Consider the following 18,968-nt stretch of genomic DNA (forward strand, 5'->3'; position numbering starts at 1 on the left):
AGTTAAATCATTCTTGTGTCACATCAAAGTTGGCCACACAAAACCTTTGCTTCAAAGGATGTGCAACCATCAAAAACCGAAGAGTAATCTTATTACAATTATACGAGATATTACTGAAACTGTCCACAGCACATTTAATAGGAGGAAAACGCTGCCCCCAAATGTCACATAACTTCAAGTTAGCCAGAAGGCAACATTTCTTGACTTTTCCAGATAACGATGTCAAAATGTTAAGTAATCTAAGTAAGGATTCAAATATTAAAATTGTATTCTTAAAGTAATACTGCAGCCAAATGTTAAAGTAGGCAAAAAGCACTTATTTTATTGGAAAGTTGATGTCCAATTATAATCTAGCACTCAGAATTATAATTTAAAACAGAAAACGCAAAATATAAAATTATGCTGTGGCTACATCAATGATTGGTGTTGAAACTGCTAGTTGATCCAGTGTGACATAACAAACCATACAGAGTTTGCTCAAGTCTCACACAATATCAAGTGTAGATTTAAATGGGGGAAAATACAATATATAAATAATTTTATAAAAATAGTCTATAAACCATAAATTCAATCCTTATTAATGTAACTTCTGAAAATATTTTTAGGCGACTGAAAAAGATATAGCATGATGTAGTTCTTTAACATTTAAAACCACATTCACTAGGGGTTTCTTCTCTAGCTAGTATTTTTGAGAATCAATAATACTAAAGAAAAATAGAGACATGAGTTCTTATACTACTTCTAGGGGGGCTGGTCAAACAAGATAGATATTTGCTACTCAATTTCTTAAATATATCTTACATTTTGCTTCCTTTCTTACCAGTGGTGGGAATACCTTTTTAAATCTTATCAATAGATGGACTACATCACAAACTACAAAATTAAAAATAAGGCACTACATGTTTAGAAAAACAAAATAATTCAATCCCACTCCATGAATTTAAGTTGCAATATTATAAACCCAATTAATGAAAGTAATTCCCACTTAATGGTTTGTGAAGGAAAAATAAAGCTTTGTAATGTTCTTACAGAAAGCAATGGGGCACTTAATAAAAAATACCTAAAATTAGATTAGAAAATATAACACTTGGTATCTAGTGAATTCAAAAGTCTCAAGTATGATCACAAAAACGTTTTTCACTTACATGCAATGACATCTTACAGAAGAGTTAAAAACACACACAGTAAAGGGGACAAAATAAAGCATGTGCTTGAGGAGAGGACTCTGACTACTGCTGCCAGAGATGAAGTCTGCGATCTGTTCCTAGACCTGCTATGTTCTGGGAGAAATGCAGCCTCCCCAGGAAATGAGAATTGGAAAGACACAGATACAAATGAAATTAATTCTAGTTCTTTGCAGATATGTATTTTCAACGTATTACTAATAGGTTCTTCCCCAGAAGAATGTTATCTAGAGAGTATCCTAACAAAATGAATGCTTAAGAAATTATTTAAATATCACGTAGAGCAGAATGTCGCACTCATGAGAACTACATCATGCTGCACTGTAACTCAGAGTTACGGTTCTGCTTCTCTGCACTCCATCTGTAAAGCGCGGAGTTGGTCTGTCGCTGCCACAGGAAGGAGCAGCAGAGACCAGAGCACGTGCGATAGCAAAGGGGAGGGAGAGAGCAAAGTGCTCTCCAAATGTGTGGCCCGCACTCCATCCAGGATCCCAAAACCCAATATTCTTCCTGGTATTAAGGATCAAATATTGCTGATATTATTATCAATAACGTATTACTGGCCAATCAAACTTGTTTGGCTTTTAAAAATTATTTTTAAGATTCCTTAAGCTGCACAAATAAATCTAAACTGGCTGAACTTCTAGGCACTCCTAGAACTATTAGAAATAAACACACCAACTGCTGACAATTCTTCCACTCTACTGACAACCTGTATTTTAAGATCTATTCAAATTTGACTGAAACTTTGTCCGAAAGTCTAGACTTCTGATTCTTTCTGTAAACCTGTCTATTCTAGATCAGTATACATGAAGTCTATAACTGTCCATTACAGTACGTTCATAACAAAAAGACTCCAGAAGAACATCTATCTACTGTGCAACCATCATTTCAAGGTTCTACTTATTTGGAAACTTATGGAAAAAAAAGCCATCCTATACCATTCCCTCCATAGAAATCAGGTTTAGAATCTCTGTAGGATGTGTATATGGGAAAGAACAGGAGACAATAAATACATGAATTAAATTTATCCAGTAGCTGGTCCACTCAATTCTAGCTTGAACTATTTTGAAAACAGTGTGGGGAAATCATCAGAGCAGGCGGGGATGCTGCTATAGTCGCAGTCCTATTCTTCTCAGCAGCAAAGGGACAAAAGGTCAAGTATAAGTGAGCTTGATGAATATAAATACATACACCGTAATTCCATAACAGAAATCGCCATTTTCCAATTATTTCTCATCTGTGTTCATGGTCTACAAACGACACTTACTGTACAGAGGCAAGTTTGCTTTACTCTTCAAAGACAACCATGTATTGTCTACTGTCTTTTTGCATGATATAGCTGTACCGTGAATCAGAAATAAGTGCAGAGGGATGAACTATTAAAAAGGTGATCACACATTTAAATCCTCTGAATAAAGGAAAAATGATAATGGGTTCACATTCTAAAACCTTACGCTTTTCTACCGCTGCCACGCTGTCATGTGTTCGTCTGAGACTCTCAGGGGCAGTGAAGACAAATCCCGCCACAGAGGGCACAGGGGCTATGCACACCAGAATTAGAATTCCTTGAGGCACACGGTGAATTGTTCCTCCCACTCCCCACTGTCTTTTCAAGGTCATGCAGAGGTAATGCATCACTGTGGAATGAGCTGGTTTGGTTTTACTTTCTCTTTAAATGTTGAGCTTGAACTTCTCAGTAAGGCACAGGCATGAGCACGCTGACTGAAAATCAAGTCAGGCCATCAGACCGGAGGAAAACTCGGCACTGGGAGGCTGGTGGCCGCATCAGGTCCGTGTCACTGCATCGTCCTATATCTTGGCTCCTCCGGCAGCGCTGCTCCCAGCTCAGGACTCATGGGTTGGAAGTATCATTCTACTTTGGCCCCAGCGCACAGCACTAGGGTCCGATATTATAACGCAAAATGGAAGTCTCAAGTTGCCATCATAACCATCACCTGGATAACATTTGGGCTTTCTCCAAAGTTAATAGTTTCTAAAGAAAAGGTGGGACGAATGAACTTATTTTTAAATATTTCCTGTCCTGGGTCCAAGAATACCCTTCATCAGAGAAAGGCACAAAAATATTAACCATGGGAAGCCTGAGGAAGTGTCACCTGCTGAAGTCAATCATATCACTGTATGTGTACTTCTCTGTGTACCTCTCTGTGTACTGGGACCAAACAGAGGTTCTACAGGCCTCAGCCCAGAGCCACCACGGCTCCCACTCTTCAGAGCACAGACAGATGTGCAATTTACATTTATTCCTGAATCTGACCAGGAATCCCAGCTTCTTCAAATTATTTTTTAAAATGTCAACAAATAAAGATTAAAGAGCTTTATTAAGTCAAAGGCCCTAAAACCATCCTGTCCTAAAAATAAGAACATAAGACCGAATCAAGTATTTTAACTTCCTTTTAACAAATACTCTCAAGAGTTACATATGTTTACAACCTCTTAAAGACTATAGTGAGTGGGCTGAACGGGCCTCAGGAGGGTGGGGCCTTGCATGACTGGCCCCAATGCTAAGACTTAGATCCCTCCTCCTCTGACCACTAACCAGGCCAGGTTCCAGCACTTTTCATCACCAGTATTTGACAACACCCTGCTTCCTAAATTATAACAAAGCATGGAGAAACAGGACCAGATTCTAGAGACCAACCGGAGGAAGGACAGAAACTTTAAAAACATACGATACTTTTACATTGGGAATTAACAGCTTCCGTGTCCATCTTTCCAACCACATATGGTACCATGCTTAGTGACTGATGGAGTAAGAATGTAAAATACTTAGAACCTCAGACAGTATGTCACCACAGGCTGACAAAAGCAGACAATTCAATTCTTATGGAACTACTGCTGCCACCGAGGTGACGTGCCGACGGTGGGATTCGGTAATGACCCTATGGGTCCTCACAACACCCCTGTGAGGTAGGCAGAGACAGGTGATCGCTCACATGGCACAGCACAAAGAGCTGACCGTTTGGAAAAGGCTGCCCTTGAGGAACCAGAGAGGAGCTGTCTTTCTAATTAACCAGTTATATTACCCAAAGACCCCTGGCTTTATTACAGACCAACTTCTCTAAGCCCACGCCCTCCCGCCCCCGAAAGAATCGTTGTAGTTTACCAGTGATCTTGTTAAGCCGAGCTCTCTTTGCCTGAAACGAGTTGCCTTGGTTATTTTTCCTCTTGTTGGACAAGGTGCTCTCTGGCTGTGGAAAGACCATCTTTGGAACGTTCTCTATATGAAGTCCTACTTTTAACAGAACACATAGATGAGGGTTTATATAGCATCCAGAGTTAAAACACACCATTTAAAAAAATAGTACAAATGCTCTGCACTGAATTTTAATCTAGTGCTTAACAGAAAACTTACACACACACACACACACACACACACACACACAGCCACAAGTGTCTCCAAACTGACATATTAGGAATAAAAACTACTAAGCAGTTATCCTCCAAGAAAGAAAAGCAGGAAGAGAATGACTTGCTGCTTTTTCCATAATATATAGTCTACAGTATATATTGAAATATTTGCAGAAGCATTTAAAGGATTTTTTTTAGAAACATAAAATAAACAAAACCCAAACACCTACTACCAGTAAGTTACAAATCAAAATCTCAACTCATTTCTATTTAAGAATATTGAGGGCATCCATTACCAAGTACCCATGTTAGACAACTAATTTTCAAATCTGTAAAATGCTAAAAGTTAACCGCCATATTGTGCTGGGGGAAAGCCTACTAACGTAATGGTGTGTTCAAAGCACAGGCAGCCAGAGGGTTTGATTTGTTCCTTATTCGCTAGCTGGCCAAGGACTAAGCATAAGAACAGGTTTTGTACCAAATGTATTGCTAGACGTGGGCAGATCTTCCTTCTTCTCAACTTCTGGAGTGGCTACAGAAGCTGGAGTTTCTTCCTTCTTTGAAGGAACTTTAAACCATTTCCGCTCATCTTTCTCTTTATCTTTATTGCTGTTAGCGCTCGTTCGAGGTTTGTTCCCCGTTTTATTCTTGGCTGCGGCTGCAGCGGCTGCTTTGACTAAAGCTATCCAATCCTCCAAAGGAAAAACATAAAACATGTGAAGTATTAAACATTAATCAAAATTTAATTACACTAATGAGTAAAAACATGTATCGCATTTTCAAAGCTACCTTCACACGCACACAAATTTAAAAATCTAATTGATTGTAGAAGGTAGATCATCAACATGGTAGATTACAGAATAATTTAATGGCTTAGTTGGGTTTATAACCTTATATAAAATAGAAAAATATTCAATAAAAAAATGTCCCTTTGGTATATTTTCTCAGGAATAAAACCTAAAATAACAAGAAATCTATGACAAATATTACATTCTGCCTTAGTACCTCAGGGTTTAAATGCAGAGTTGCAATTTTTTCCTGTAACATCACAGACCATCAAAGAAATGAGAAAAATGCTTAAGTGGCAATTCTGCAAAGATTAAAATAAATGTATTTCACTGAGTAGTGTTCCTGATTAAGAAGAATGTTCCACTCAAAGGATGGTCATTTTCATAGCAATCAAGGTGCGATTTTATTAATGTTTAAAGCTTTCAAAGTTCAGATACCAATTCACTACGGCAGCTTCACATTACTAGCGAGTTTTTGTTAAAAGAGCTACTTGGCCAAAGTCAAGTCCACCCGGTCAGGCTCCAGATCCATTTCTCTTCCTCTACCATTCTCTGGGCCGCTGTCAACTGCAATTCTTCTGAGGTGCAAACATTTATTTTTCCTGTATTATATTTGTTGTTTATTGCTAAATAATGTTGTTCTTTTATTTTTAACTAAAAATGCTTATAATGGGAAACATGGAAAGATGTAAAGAAGTGGAACTAACATTTAAATTTTCGCAAAAAAAAAAAAGTTTTTTAAAAAAACGACTATTTGTAATATCTTTAGAGAATTAACCCTTCCTCTGAGGACTGCTAAGTTGTCAACGAGACCAATTTGGAGTCAACTCAAATGGGTAATTAAATTTTTAGTCTAAGCACCCAAAAACCATTTCAGAGCATCAAATGCATTTAACTGGGATTATAACAACACAGGTCCTTAGCAATCCAAGATGATGGCAGCCCAGTGTTGAAAATACATGGTGAGGGCAATAAGCCATTCAAGACAAACAAAATGGAGGTCCCTCACTCTCCCGCCTGACTGAGAGGAGCTGAGAACAGAATCGGACTGGACCCAGCATCTCCTTCACCAGTGTGTTACTGGCTGCCCCCACACATGCTGGGATGCATGCTGAGTCCCCCGCAAACAGCAGCTGAAAACAGGCGCTGCCTGAAGCCCGAACACATGGCCCTGGAGGGACCGCATCCTCACTCCTCCCTGGGAAACACCAGCGGGCACGTAGCTCTCCCAGGATTTCAACATTTCCCAGCACATGTCTCATTAGATAGCGAATTAGGACAAAACTGTGAAATAAAGGTTTATCTTTCTAGTTAAACAAAAAACAAACGGATGTACCAAAATGGCCAGCCCTAGGATCACCCTCGTTTTGGGTCCTGCCTGTAAGGAATTGACGGGCAAATGAAATGAGGAGCAGACAGTGTGACATGGCAGCAGAGACAGTAGAGGAATACACCAAGGGCCCTGGGAGGACAAAAGGAAAAAGATTAATTTTGACTGAAGAGGAAGGTGAGGGGAAGGCAACAGGGTAAGTGATGGCGGGTTGAACCCTGAAGCGGACTCTGCTGGGAAAGGGGTGGTGGGAAAGAAAGCGGGCACCCCGAGCAGAAGGGAAGCCACGGAGCACACACGAGTGCCAGGATGGGAGAGGGCCTCCAGGCCACACTGAGATGCGGTGGCTAAGCTGAGCCATGGGAGCAACAGTTAAGCATAAAGAAAGCACCGCCGGGAGCAGGCTGAGAGTCAGCAACCACAGCGGGAGAAGCCAGAGGAAGCGCGGCCGGACCAGCAGAGGAAGTGCTCTCCCAGCACCGAGCGTGTCCGCAGGCTTGCTAAGGGCAGATCGGACAGTTTGGAGCTCCACAGTGGGGCAAATTTTAAGTTGTTCGAGAAATGCTGAAAAATGCCAGGATACATTCCATCCCCAGTGGTTTTCCATCTCCAGTAAAGAGAAAAAAAAAGTCGAAATTCATCAAGTTGTTCCTGATGAACAACTTGGAGGGAGTTCCAGATCCTCTGACGTGTGAGTCACGGGATCACCGTGGTTGTGTGGTTACAGAATTCTCTCATTGTTCTGCTTGGTTTTCAACAGGAAAGATTCACTCTCAGACATAGCTGCTGTGATCCCACGATCAGAGCTAACGCTGTGTCTTGCAGCTCCCGCAGACGCCATAAATAAAGGAGGGGCCGGCACGTCCCACAGCGGCCCTAGCTCGGTGGCCTGCACATGACACTGAGTGACAGCTTACTGAGCCCCTGAGTTCTCGAAGATCGAACTCCTCAGCTGTGAGACAGAACTGTCAGCCACATCTACGTCAAAGAATCTGCCACGGAATATCCAATACAGTCATGCATGAAAAGTAGGTTTAAAAAACAGTAAAAGGAATTCTTGTAAGAGCCAGCCAATCCTGAACACCAGTGAGTTACATGTGAATTCTTTATCAGTACACACTGAGGAAGAGAACATTATACGAGAGAAAACCCAGAGAGAGCTTAGGGCAGGGCATTTCCACAGTGCAATTACTTGCTGGTTTAGTAAAAGAAATTTCACCGAGTATCTTCCTAAGGAATTCTCAATGTGCTCGACATGTAAGAGAACATGCAAGGCTGGGCTCTCTCAGCACTGCCCAAACAACATCTGACTTAGCATATTCCTTTGACGAAAACAAGTCAAAAACTTGTTGGGAAAATGACTCTCCTAAAACAAGGTAATTTTATCCAAGACAATTCTACAAATATTTTAATGTGCTTGTTATTTAAGATTATGAAGAAATATGTAAAATTAAAGAAAATACTTATACTGCTAATATTTTCTTTCTTTGTATTTTGGCATTTTAATATTAACTTACATTAGGATGTGACTAAAATACGTCAACTAAATATCTAGTTCAATAAGTTAATTTTTACAACTTGCAATTTTGTAGCAAACCAAATTAGTTCAAAGTTTCAATTTAGGGGGGAAATAAAGTTTTAGGACTAGGACCATCTCACAAACATTTAAACAACCAAAATAAAGAGAGTCATTTAAAAAAAAAAAAAAGCGCTCCAGAGAATTTTAATTAAGCATGTATACTATATTGCATAAGTTCACATTTTACTCCGTGTTTCTATGCAGTAACCAAGAAATCACACCACTGAGTGCTCAGAACATTTTATTTATACAGACAAGTAGAAAGACACAAAGCAATTTACTGATCAAAGCAGTGCCATTTTAAATTGCATCTCATATTAACTGAAGAAAAAAATCTGCCAGCTGATCATTTCAAAAGCAAAACTTTGAAACCCAGGTGCTTGAACACAATCACGCTTCTAAGGAGACATCACAAACCATTTTAACGTGTGGGTCTATGTTTGCAGGTGACCACATGCACACCCTGAGGGGAGGACCAGGTGATTTCAACGCATTTCAGGACATTTTTCACCACATGGCATGGAACAAATATGTAGCATAAAAGGTACTTCCATATTAGACATTGTCACTTTTTTAAAAATTAATTGTAGGTCCAGGTGCTGAAAATCCCAAATAACAGCAGAACGTAAAAGAAAATTCTTTCAATTTCTACTGGCACCTTTTCTTCCCAGTGTTTGAGGAAACAGCCAACCAGTGGACTCCTGGTTTTAATTCTCTCCAGAGGCTCACCGCGCAGCCTGGCTGAGAGCAGCGCCACGCCATGTAACACACTGCTCGCCACCATGGCTCAGAGAGCCCTCCTAACAGCCTACAGAACGTCAGGTAAGCGCCTTTTAAGAAGACTAGTGACTATGATTCATAGGAAGAAAGAAGATGATAAGGAACTCGATATGAAATTGTATATGAAAATTTAACTTTCTAAATGATACTATATGCCAGGAAAAACAAAATGAAGTTAAAAAAGGCACTTACCTCACTTCCCATAGCCTGGTTACACGATCCAGCTGGGTCGATAGGACAACACCAGCTTAGTGGATGCTGAGATTTCACCTGGAACAGAAACTAGTGACCTATAACTTTAGCAGGGCTAAAGCCAAAGGAGCAGAGATCAAGTGTATAATTTACAGTCTAACTTCTTTTTCTTGCTGCTATTTGGGGCTATCAGCACATAATCCTACAATTAGTTCACTTCCACAGACAGGTGTACATTTGATCGGTCACCATTCCAGAAGCATCCCTCTGGGCGGCTGGGGACGCTGAGCACTCTTACCTGCCCCTTCGCGTCCTCCGGCATGGCTTTGATGTGCATCCTTTTTAAACAACGGATGACGCCATCGTAAAACTGAACTGTGAACGTCCCTGCAACAGGAGCAAGTGGGTCATCAGAAAGCATAATTCCATCTCACAGCAACACGTGAATCTAACAAGTAATGCCCGACAGGACAAGTATCCGTGCCCGCCATGGCGCGGACGTACAGAACCCCATAAGGTTCAGAGCTCTATCACGTTTATTACGCTCATTTCCTCTGTCCCTCTAACACACCTGCTTTCCCTTTGAAAAGGACACATTGAATCCTGATAAGTTAGTTGCATGTAATTCTCATATTTACTGAAGGACTGTCAAATTTAATTTGTAATAATGTAAATATATGTTTAAAGAATGTCAGGTGTGTTATACTTGGACTAAAATAAGATCATTTTTTTAAAAAAGGGGAATACTTCTATAAACATGTGCCCTCCTTCAAAGTCTCTTTCCAGTGATGAGAAAGATGTGATGTGTGAAAATGCCGTTTTCTCAGGAAAGCATCATTTCTTTGGCAACAATGAACTAGCAAGTGAGATTACAGGTAGAGGCTTTTAAGCTAGAAAACACTCTACAGGTCACTACAGGTCACTGACGTGGAAGTCCTCCACGTCAGATCAGCCTCTAGGCTCCGGGAGGCCAACTGCTCACCCAGTGCCAGCTCCACAGAGCACCGCCATCACCCCAGCCCCGGCCTCCACCCCGTGTCCTCCGCTGAGGACCGGGTTCAGTCTGCATGGCTATTACAAAGCACGCTCACTTCTGTGACAGCACATGCTCGCAAGCCAAAAGCAGTCAGTACGATTAGGAAACAGAAAGTCCAGTAGTTTTCTATCATTTCCTGGACAAGTGAGAGATGAGTGCCACTTTGAAGTAAACAGACACGTGGCCTTTATAAAAGAAATGTAAACGGTAAGTGTGATAATGGGTACTAATGGCTTGGAAGCTGGCACAAAGCCAAGGACATATATGTGCAAAGATTTCTTATACATGATTTGAATTCCATGTCCTCCTATAACTAGCAGAAGGCACAATACTGCAGATATATAAATCTAAACTCAAGTTATGAAAAAAAGCTGATTAGCTAATAGCGAGGAGATAAAGACACGGGAAACTCTGAGCATGCCACACCGCATGCTCACCTTACACCACCTCCTACTGCAACTGTCCTCCTCCGTCTTCAACATGGCATCCCATTCCGATGAGGCGGGCTCCTCGCCACGGGACTGCGCGCCCCTCCCCGCTCCCTGTGTTACTCGCACCATCCCCCATGCTGTGTGCCTCCCCTTCCTAACTCCGTCCACTCTTCACACATCAGCCCTCAAACCCCGCCCTCAAAGGAGAACACCCTTGACTGTGGCCTACACGGATGTGCCTCCTCGTTAGGAAGGTCACGTCTGTTTAGTTCTGTGAAGCCTTGCGGTGAAGGGAGAGCTTGCTTTTGCCTTTTTCTTTTCCTTTTTCCTTTTTTTGGGGGTGAAGGAGCAGACTCATCCAACACATGGGGCTACAGAAATCACAAAATCACTACATTGAGAGGAGATTTTCTCTCTCTTTTTTTTTTTTTAAATATTTATCTACATTTTGATTTTAATTATAAAGTACTATTTAAAATGTCAATAGAGAAATGTGAAAGGAAAAAGTTAAAGTTTCCATCTTCTCAGGGTTAGTAATGACTTAATAATTTGGCATGTGTCCTTATAGAGCTTTAAAGCATGCATGCGTGTATACACAGGAGTATAGAGGTTTCGGGGTTTTTACACATGTTCTACAATTCTTTTTAAAGTCATTTCTAAATCATAGTTCATTTAGGATCTTCTGTTGTGGATGTTCTGGTCCTAGATGTGCCAATCTGGCTTTCTTCAAAGAGGCTAAGTCAGGTTTACCTTAAGTCTGAATTGCTCGGCCCACCCCTTGCTCCCAAAATAGCTCTGGGCTTCCCAAGAGAAGGCGGCTCTGAGCCAGGGCAGCCCCACTGGCTGTTCAGAGAGATTCTGCCTCATCATCATTTTTCATTCCCTTTTCTCTTACTTTTTTTTTTTTTTTTAATTTAATTTCTATTATTGACACTATTGCAGGTGTCTTCCATTTCCCCTCTTTGCCCATTCTACCCAGCCCCTGCCCCACCTTCGCCCTCCCCACACTGCTGACTGCCATGGGCTATGCACCCTCTGACATCTGTCCATCTGTCCCACGCAGCCATCCTTGGGTTCTACTTTGTCCGTCAGTCTATTTTGTTCATTACATGCCACATATGAGAGAGCTCACATGTCTTTCTCTGACTGGCTTATTTCGCTTAGCATAATCATCTCACCCATGCTGCTGCAAAGGGTAAGAGTTGATTCTTTTTTACAGCTGTGTAGTGCTCTGCTGTATAAATGTACCACAGCTATTTTACCCACTCACTGATGGGCACATGGGCTGTTTCCAGATCTTGGCTATTAAATAACGCTGCTATGAACACTGGAGTGCACATATTCTGTCTGATTGTGTACTGGGATTCTTAGGCTATATACCCAGAAGTGGGATTACTGGGTCAAAAGGTAGCAATGATGTTTTAAAAATATATTTTTATTGATTTCAGAGAGGAAGAGAGAGGGAGAGACAGAAACATCCATGATGAGAGAGAACCATGGACCGGCTGCCTCCTGCACACCCAACATGGGATGAAGCCTGCACCAGGCATGTGGGGAAGAGAACAGTGACCTCCTGGTTCCTAGGGTGACATTCAACCACTGAGCCACGCCAGCCCGGCAGCAGCAATGAGTTAAAAAAAAATACAAATTATACCTGCCAATGCCTTTCTAAGGGCTCACTTAAACTGCTCCTAAAATAGCAGAAACTGCAATCTGTACCATCCCTCTTCCACTATGTGAGCTTACCTTTCTATAGCACATGCCCACGGACAATGGAACAGGCTAAATACGTGGCGGTTGTGTTTCTGAGTATGCTGAGGTGAGTGTATGCATGCACTCGGGTATGCATACTCCCAGGGAGCTTTACGCACGGAAGGAAGGTCCCAAAGCTCAACACACTTAAAGAAACCGCTTAGTTAAAACATCATTGTCTGAGTTTACTCCATTGCGCCTTGTTTTGGGTGGACACTGTTATCCAACAGGACCGTTCACTGCTTCTCCTTCCTTCCACACTTGTCACTGACCGCCTCTCCGCACTGGGCTCTGGACTGACCCCTGGGAGCCCCCGTGTGTAAGAGGGAGGAGCCCCGCACAGAGTTCTCCAGAAGCCTGCGTGCACAGTGCGATAAAGGCCCCACTAGAGGAGAAGGAACCCACAAAACTGCCATGTCCCCTCAACTCCTCCTGTGGTCAGGTGAGTAGAGGTAATAAAATCAGAGCCATGTTTGTTACCTTAACTCATTAAGACAATACATTGGAATAACACCTTTGTAGAGTTATAATCATAAATTCTAGCTGGATAATTATAACTTACTTTTTCACACCTTACATTAATATATCCTTTTAAATGTTCTCCTTTTCTATCTTATCATACCTCCTATTTTTTCTCAAATTTGCTGTAAGTTTAAAACCTCAGCTTAAATCCTATCACCTCCAAATAAAATTCAATTTACTTGTATTTTTTAGTTCAAATTCTTTAGCAAGAACAAGACACATATACCTATCCTGGCTTCTCTCCCCACTCCCTGTATAGGAATCCTCCACTTCGGCCACATCAGAGACTACAGTTCCCAGCAAGCACCACTTCTTCTGCCAGAAAGGCCTTTTCCTTCCCTCAGTAACTGGCTTCCTTGCTTGCCTTTCCGATCCAGTTGAAAGGAAGTGTCCTCTTACTTAGGTTAAATACTCTTCTTGCAAAGAAGCTGTCACACAATGTGTGTTTCTTTAGTAAAAATAATAAGTGGTCAAGTTTAAGAAATAATTGTAACAGAAAAACTAATTACTACCAACTTGAAAGAACTACTTACAAGTATTTCACAACTGTTTTAAAGGCTATTTTTAAGTAAGAAATTTAAAAAGTAAAATAAATATATTTCCAATAATGATTTAAATATTCTCAGACCTTTTCAAATTAATCACCCTACGAGTTCTGTTTTGTAAATCATTATCATAAAGACTTACTGGGTCTTGTGACACTCACACCTGATTTCTGAGTTATTTTCAACATTTCTGATCAGCTCAGTAACTTGTGCTCAGTGTCAATATTAGATATTACAAAAGGCTATTAGGAAAATTAACCCTCCATTATCTATTAAAATTAAGAAAAATGGTACAAAGGAAAGATGGAATAAAGGAAAGCCTCAAGCTGAAGAAGTTCCATACTCTTTCCTCAGCAAATATTGCAGAGAATTTCACTTCCAAGTTGAACTGATCTGAATTTCCCTCTAACTTTTCATCACTCTCTGGTGGAGATGAGCATCTGAAATTAACTTACGCAACAAATGGAAAACAGAGAAAGTGAAATAAAAAGCATACAACTTAAGCCTGTGAACTGAAAACTGAGAAAATTGTACCACTTGTTTACCTCTACTAATTTAAACAGTTTCTTTAGGCATCAATTAAAGTTAGCAGCACAGTTAAAACATTACTGTTAATCCCATCTTAAATCTCAGATCGCTTCAGATACATACCTTCTTTGTTAATCGCTTCGATCTTGGCAGGGTAATAGCGACAGTCTGTCCACCGAGCCAGAACTTCTTCTCCGGCTTTAAAATCCTAGTTTAAACAACTTTTCAGATCAATACCATGTATAATAAATAAGTGTTTCCTTAATAAAAAATAAGCTTCTGCAAACTTTAATAGAATTCCTTTTAAAATGCATCACTACACATCTAGCAAACGAAGAGCTTGCTACTTACAAAGAAGTCCTCGTCATCCTTCAGGCCTTCCTTCCTCAGCGAGGGCCTCTCCAGGGGCCGCAGTCTATTGCTGTCCCAGTAAATCCACTCGTCGTAGCGGTGACTCCAGCGCTCAAAATGGACCAACATCTTGCCCTCCTCATAGTCGATTTTTTCAATTCGTGATGGATACCTCAAAAATAAAGACAAAAGTCTTACCTTTGTTTACCAAAGTATTAAAAAGTATGAACTACCACTTACGGTTAAGACCTCAAACAAAAAACATGGGTCCATATTTTTAAACTATTGAACCAACAAAGTTTCCTTTCTTATTTTTGTCTTTTTAAAAAAATGATTGTTCCAAATACCTAATGAAATAAACACTGTGATCAATTCCCAGTGGGGCCTTAAACATATTCCTACTTTTGACCCAATAATTCCAATTCTAGAACTTCTCCGGCTTTAAAACTAGGATTTTAAAGCCAGAGAAGAAGTTCTAGATTGAAATATTACAGGATTTAAATGTGGTGTTTGCAAAGAATTTTTCTATACATTCCAGTATTTTACAATGAGAATCCATGATGGAGGAGAAAGTTTAAATGTAAAAATATAAAAATGGCACCCCAATGTTCTGCTTCATGTGTGATGATTCTCCTACAATCAATTTCAAAGCAGAAATTAATTAACTTGGTACTTTTAGAAAGGAAAACTGCTTCATCATTCCTAATGTACTCTAGTAAATGTTCATAGATGACTCAATTTGTTTAAAAAGGCCCATTAAATAAGCTTAAGAATCAAAAATAGCGCATGGTAGATGACTCAGCCATAATAGTTTTTGCTAGTTTATTATAAATCTGAAACTTTCTTTTTCCTCTGGAGAAGTAGCTTTAAATATAGAGCATGACAGAAATTCAGAAACTGCTCCCTGCTTACAGACCACTCGTGCTAGTCAAAGCTTCTAGACATCCTGTGGGCTGACTCATTCTCTGTAGGGCCTGTTCCCCGCATGGTTTAATACTGGACTGCGTGGTCTCCGCAGACACTGTGCTCTGTCAAACATTCGGGGTTCTGCCCATTGTCTTCTCTGCCTCACCCTAACTATTCTTCAGGATAATTAACATGTTAACATGCCCTCCCCTTCCTCTGTACACTCAGCATTCAGCACTTGGGTGAACGTGTAAGCACGTGCGGTGCGTGAAGACTCCCCGCCTCCCTCCCCAGTGCTCATGGCACCCTTCTCATCACAACGGGCCCGTGCAGGTTCCTTGCTGACCTTGCACCACCAGCGTGTGACACACAGAAAGGATCCTGTGGTCCAACAAGCTAAGAAAATATGGACTTTAGAAAGCTAAACTGCTTCCTAATTGAAAGACTTCTTCATCCTGTTAACAAGATGGAGATAAAGCCTTCGCTTTATTATTACCCCCGGAATAATTAACGTGTCTCAGGACGGTAGCATGTGAGGGAACATGCTGTAAGAAGCCATTCTGGCCTGTGAGCTTCGGGAATGACTGAGGCATGTCCACCTTGTCTCCCACAGCACCCAGGGCAGCGACAGACACACCCGGCCGCTCAGGAAAGGCAGGGCACATGCAGGGAGACAGTGCATATTTCCTCAGAACTAAGAAGGCCGTTAAAAAAGGCTGTTTATTCATTCAACATATTCTTGGGGATCTATTAAGATTAAGGGACTTCGAGGCACTGCTGGTAGGAAAAAGAAGCATCATTAGCTCCCACCTCCCAGGAGCTTAGCTTGGGGTCAGATGAGGAGACAGGAGAATCAGAATATGTACTGAGAATCGATATGTCCCCGCCTCTATGTTCTTTCCATAGTGAATATCAACTGCCCTTCATATACCCTATCTCACTGGACCCGGTAACCACCCCCGGTATAGATACCATCTAACAGATGAAGAGTGCCTAAGAATACCTGTGGTAGAGGATTCAAAACCAAAAAACTAACTGGCACAAAAGCCTATAGAAGAAACGAGGTAAGGCCTGTATCAAAGTGATTAGATTATAATAAACTGGTTAAGTACATACAAACATTTTATATAAGATGTTATTAATAGTTCAGAAGAAACTGGAAAGTTCACTAAAGGTCCTTGGGAGACACTGTGTATGTCGTTCTTGGGGGGGACTTGTAGGATTTATACTTAATGAACACTGTGCCAACAAGGTCAAGGATATACACAGAGCATATCCATCTATTCACTCCGTTCATTTACTTAAAATCATGATGTGGCCCTGGCTGGTGTGGTTCAGTGGATAGAGTGTCGGCCTGAGGACTGAAGGGTCCCAGGTTTGATTCCAGTCAAGAGCACATGCCCAGGTTGCAGGTTTGATTCCGCAGTAGAGGGTGTGCAGGAGGCAGTGATCAATGATTCTCTCTCATCACTGATGTTTGTTTCTCTCTCTCTCTCTCTCTCTCCCTCTCCCTCTCCCTCTCCCTCTCCCTCTCCCTCTCCCTCTCCCTTCCTCTCTCAAATCAATAAAAACATCTTTAAAAAACAAAACAACCAAAAAAAACCATGATGTGGCTTAAGTTCAGCAACAGGCCAAGACAATGAGGATTCCAAGACAAGTCCACACTTCAGGGATCTCATGATCAGAGATTGAATGGGAATTTCATAAGCCCAGTTCCCTGTGGCTAGACTGTATAGTAAGCAGTAAGATAACCATAGAGAATTGTGGGACTCAGACTGGACTGGTTAACTACGTTCAAGCTAAAGGGATCTGAAATAGCAAATTAATAAAATGATCCTTTATTCTACAAACAGGGAATTTCATAAAGTTTGTACTTCATTTGGTTATCAATTACACCCTAGAAAAAAAAATCCTAACATCAAGATCATTGCTACACGTTAAAAAATGCAAAAAAAAAAAAAAGGCAATTTCACATATCATCTTACACAGTGAAATGACTTCCCTGTTCTAGCATATGGCCATAGTAATAATGCTTTGATACGCAAAGTGAACTAAAAATACTATTGAACAAATGTATGCACAAATGCCTCTCCATCTTGAATTACAGCATTATTTTGATGCATCCTTTATGTTTTACAATAATTTAAGTGTGAATGGAACATAAGATTTTTCGTACTGAATTTGGACGAGGTGGTGATAATGTTTCTACTTTGTCATTTTTAAAGACTGGATCATGGACGGCTGCTCAGGAATGGTGATGAGGCAGAGCCCCAGGCCTATCTGAACAGTGTGGGAAGTAAACAGCACATTTCAGAGTTAACCATTTGTACGCCATGAGCATCTGTAGACGCAAGCAGCGGAACTTTTATCATTAAATTCAAAATATCGTGGCAATTAACTGGTTCAGACAATTAGCAATAGGAAGAAAGCATCATGGTTGCATCTCTTGAGAATTCAGAAGAAAGAGATGGAGAGAAGGCAACTTCACCAGAAGTATGAATTCTCAAAGCCAAAATTTTACATGGAGCTCTCTTACTCTTTATCATGTTTCTGCAAAATCCCACAAAATCCCACTATGTTCCTTATTATCATCCCACTTTGAAATCCATTGATTGCTTAAATAATATTTACTTGTGCAGAAAATGAGGAACTGCCTCACTGTTCTGGGTCCACCTCACTCTCATATGTCGTTTGTTCTTGAATCCTAGAAACAGTTCACTCTCGGCCAACTTTACAAGAAAAATGGCCCACCCTAAAATTGGTCTCTCTGTATTATTAGGCTTAATGGAAAGGGACAGCACTCAGAAATACTTAGAAGGCCTTATAAATACTATTGCTGAATTTAATGAAAGTTCATTCATATAATTGTACTACTGAAATCTCTCGGTTGATGTCAGCATTATTTTGCTGCACTCTTTATGTTTTATAATAATTTTAAATCGATCACTTAGGTCCATCTTCTAAAGAGCAAGAAACCAGCATGGTCACAGATAAATCCCTATACTGGCTTACACTGAACTCTTTTCCACGGGCAGGTCCTGACTCACCCACTAGACAAAACGTTGTGTGTGTGTGTGTGTGTGTGTGTGTGTGTGTGTATCTGTGTGGTATAGATGTGTATGATCGATGATTCTTTTGAGGTGGGAATTCCCAATTTGAATCAGATTGTCAAAAGGGTTTATGATCAAAAAGGAAAATAGTTCTGGAAGGCAAAATCGTCTATCAACAGTCTAACTACGATGTGCCATTATCCTTGGAAGGAAGAAATAAACGATGGGCATGCAACTACGGCAGAACCACAGTCATAGATTTTTTAAAATCCCTTTATATTCAATGTATTTATAGTAAAGAAAACTTTATCTGAATTTAGGGAACTCATTCTGATTTGTCATCTATTATAGTTTGATATGTCCAAATTTTTACCTTTATTGGTAAAGTCAACTATAATGAAATGACACAGAAAACCCTTGATACAATTATGACCTAGGATTTCCTGCACTGACTTAAGCAAAAGAAAAGAGTTGTTAACTACTCATTGACAGGTTATAATCCACAGAGCAAGGCCAGACAATATTGAATATACATCAGAATTCACTTGGAGATTTAGCTAACCATTTAAATAAATGTCATAATAAAAAAGGCAAAGTATTTTTCGAAATTGCCCCAATAAAT

At 40.5% G+C, this 18,968-nt stretch overlaps 1 protein-coding gene across 7 annotated transcripts in view; it reads right to left on the reverse strand.

The window, feature by feature from the left end:
* PHF20L1 (PHD finger protein 20 like 1) overlaps positions 1–18,968 on the reverse strand; it is a 50,782-nt gene that overhangs the window by 21,111 nt on the left and 10,703 nt on the right. For 3 of the 7 annotated variants that reach the window (XM_045581293.1, XM_045581294.1, XM_045581295.1), the window contains exons 3-7: positions 14,391–14,562; positions 14,163–14,247; positions 9,524–9,612; positions 5,035–5,248; positions 4,312–4,437 (exon numbers count right to left, since the gene is read on the reverse strand). In XM_045581293.1, coding sequence (XP_045437249.1) covers positions 4,312–4,437; positions 5,035–5,248; positions 9,524–9,612; positions 14,163–14,247; positions 14,391–14,562 — 686 coding nt within the window. Of the gene's footprint in view, positions 1–4,311; positions 4,441–5,034; positions 5,249–9,225; positions 9,316–9,523; positions 9,613–14,162; positions 14,248–14,390; positions 14,563–18,968 lie in introns of all 7 variants that reach the window. The other 4 variants (XM_045581292.1, XM_036437535.2, XM_045581290.1 and 1 more) reach the window with 2 other exon arrangements.

The sequence above is a fragment of the Pipistrellus kuhlii genome, unplaced genomic scaffold (genome assembly GCF_014108245.1).
Source record: "Pipistrellus kuhlii isolate mPipKuh1 unplaced genomic scaffold, mPipKuh1.p scaffold_m20_p_14, whole genome shotgun sequence".
In the NCBI taxonomy this organism is placed as follows: Eukaryota; Metazoa; Chordata; class Mammalia; order Chiroptera; family Vespertilionidae; genus Pipistrellus; species Pipistrellus kuhlii.